The 3,101-nt window shown below is 46.1% G+C and overlaps 1 protein-coding gene across 1 annotated transcript; it reads left to right on the top strand.

Moving 5' to 3' along the window:
* Positions 1-499: 499 nt before the first annotated feature.
* LOC308350269 (olfactory receptor 4S1) lies at positions 500-1,429 on the top strand (the record flags this gene model as incomplete). The annotated part of the gene is made up of 1 exon (XM_080815406.1): positions 500-1,429. The coding sequence occupies one exon, from the start codon at positions 500-502 to the stop codon at positions 1,427-1,429; it is 930 nt and encodes a 309-aa protein (XP_080671532.1).
* Between the last annotated feature and the right edge of the window lie 1,672 nt (positions 1,430-3,101).

Below are 3,101 nucleotides of genomic sequence, written 5' to 3'. Positions count from 1 at the left end.
CATGCCCTTACCATAAACCTTGCCTTATGGATCTCTTCCATCTGGCAATTCCTGAGTTATAACCTTTTATAATACATCTTTTTCTGAATTCTGTGAGCTGTTCTAGCAAATTAACCTAACCCAAAGAACGTGGTCATTGGAGTCTTTGATCTATAGCCATTAGGTCAGAAGCCCAGGTGATAACCTGGGTTGCAACTGACATTTGCAGTGCGGGGCAGGGTCCAATCTTTTCGGCCTGAACTCTTAACCTGTGGGATTTGAAACTATCTCCAGACACATAGTGTCAGAATTGAATTGAGTTGTAGGACAGCCATCTGGTTTCTGAGAATTGCTTGTAGGTGTGGGGAACTCTTCTCCCTGCATTGCAATTTGGTGTCAGAATCATTATTAGACCTGAATATAGTTTTCTGATTCTCTGGATTTGGGAAACTTTCTTATGTCACACAATTTGTGTCCTTGCAGAGCTAAGTACTTTGTTGGTGCTCAGGGCAGAGAAGCCATGGGACTCAAGAACAACGTGACTGAGTTTGTGTTGTTCGGCCTTTTCCAGAGCAGGGAGATGCAGCACGTGTGCTTTGTGGTATTCTCCCTCTTCCACATGCTCACTGTCCTGGGGAACATTCTGGTCATCATCACCATCAATGCCAGCAAGACCCTCAACGCTCCCATGTATTTCTTCCTCAGCCACCTGTCTTTTGCCGACATGTGCTATCCATCTGCTACCACACCCAAGATGATTGCTGACACTTTTGTGGTGCGCAAGACCATCTCCTTCAATGGCTGCATGACCCAGCTCTTTTCTGCTCACTTCTTTGGTGGCACTGAGATCTTCCTCCTTACAGCTATGGCCTATGACCGCTATGTGGCGATCTGTAGGCCCCTGCACTACATGACCATCATGGATCGGTGGAAGTGTGGCCTGCTGGCTGGGGCCTCCTGGGTGGCTGGCTTCGGGCATTCCATCTTACAGACCCTCCTCACAGTCCAACTGCCCTTTTGTGGGCCCAATGAGATCGACAACTTCTTCTGTGATGTTCATCCCTTGCTGAAACTGGCCTGTGCAGACACTTACGTGGTGGGGCTCATTGTGGTGGCCAACAGTGGCATGATCTCCTTGGTGTCCTTTATTATCCTTATTATCTCCTATGTGGTCATCTTATTGAACCTGAGAAGCCGGTCATCTGAGGGCCGGCGCAAGGCTCTGTCCACATGTGGCTCACACATCATCACTGTCCTTTTGGTCCTTGTGCCCCCCATGTTCATGTACATTCGTCCCTCCACTACCCTGGCTGCTGACAAGCTTGTCATCCTCTTTAACATTGTCATGCCACCTTTGCTGAACCCTCTGATCTACACGTTGAGGAACAATGAAGTGAAAAATGCCATGAGGAAGCTGTTTAGAGTAGAGGGGAGCATGGGGGAGAAGTGACAGTCCAAGGAATCTCATCCAGCCTGGAACCTGGGAAACTTCCCATTTTGTAGCATCTCCAATTTAATGCTTGTAATGACAACTGTATAATAATAATGATAATCCCACATACTCCTTTAAGCCTCCATTCATTAAATATTAATTGATTGTCTGCAATGAGTGAGGCACTGGGGATACAAATAAGAGCAAGATGTAGTCTTTACCCTCAAGGGGGTCACAGTCCAGGATGTACTTAGGGTGATACTTAAGGGCTCATTCAGGAAGCCCGTGAGGTTTACCAATGAGGGAATGTCTAGGAAGGTTGAGTATCTCATCTACGCCATGGACAATAGTACTAGATAATTCCTTTATTGTGGCTAACACAGTGCTCAATGACATTTATTCTCTTCGCTCATGATACTCAAGGCTTTTTACTCAAAGTTCTGCATTTCAAGCTCTCAGCAGGCAAGTGAATAAGTAAGTGTAAAGAGGTTACAGGATTTAAGTCATGAAATAATTCCTGAGCCGGGTGAAGGCCAGAATCCAGGTCCCCTAAGTCGGCTTTCAGGGCTCTCCCTGTTGGGTCCAGGGTCAAAGGAGTGAGACTGATACAAATCGAAGGTCAAGCAAAGCTTTATTTTGCACCAAGCATCGAGAATCAAACTGACCGGCCAGGGCCGTCTCTTGCAAAGAGGTGACTTCTCCCAGCCTCACAGACTAACTTTTATAGAGTAAAGGCCATGTGGTTGAGCCTGGCCACACACAGGTGACCAATTGAATTACAATTCACCCTATAGTAGCTATTTGAACTAGCCTATCACTCTGGTCAGAATTGGCACCCAAAAAGCACCCAAAAGGCAGGGCCTATATTCTTGGGTGGTTAGGGAGGTGCTTTCCTGATTGGATGTCTCCACCTGGCTTGACTCATCCTTGTATTCTGGGCTCTGTTACCTCCCCCTGACCTGACACGTCCTGGTCTATGGGCTCTGTTATCAGGGGCTGGTCAGTCATATTTTACTGGTTTCCCAGACTTGTTTCTAAGTAAGTTCCTCTGGGGGGGGGCGGGGTCAATTTAAGTTTACTGTATAAGCAACAAAATGGCTCGCTCTGGCTAAGTAGGCCCTTACAGTCCCCCCTTTTCTTTGGAGATTAGTCAAATAGTTGACTTCAGCCAGTTCTATGTTCTTCTGTTGTAAGGGGTTATATTGAGCACGTACGACTAACATTTTTATTGCTCTATTTTATTTTATTTTTACAAATGACATTAGGGCATTTGTAATGCAGGGGCCAAAAAGTAACATTAGTGCACAAGTTGGCTTATAAGTTAGCCATTCACTGTTTTGCATAACCTTTTCACTTCTCCTAATTCCATTTGTCTAATTTCTCACCTATACTTTTCTGTCTTATGAGGTGACTTAGAAGCTTTTACATAAACAGGTAACAGTAGAAGCGACAATGAACTCATAGTCTTTTGAGTCTTAGCTTTAGTCCACGGTCAGCAGGGTCCATTGGCAGTGGCTTTCATCTCTGGGGGGGGGGGGGGCGTCATTGTCCTCAGCTCATTTGATGTGACCCACATGAATCCAGGCCCTGATGCTTTCTACTTTTACTGTCGTGGGGGTGGTCAGGATGACAGTAAATGGTCCCTTCCAGTGAGGCTCCAAGTTTCCCACTTGGTGGTGGTGTATCCAAA

This window comes from Martes martes (genome assembly GCF_963455335.1).
Source record: "Martes martes genome assembly, chromosome: 10".
Lineage (NCBI taxonomy): Eukaryota > Metazoa > Chordata > Mammalia > Carnivora > Mustelidae > Martes > Martes martes.
The sequence above is the reverse complement of the archived record's forward strand: the minus strand, read 5'-3'. Positions and strand labels throughout refer to the sequence as shown.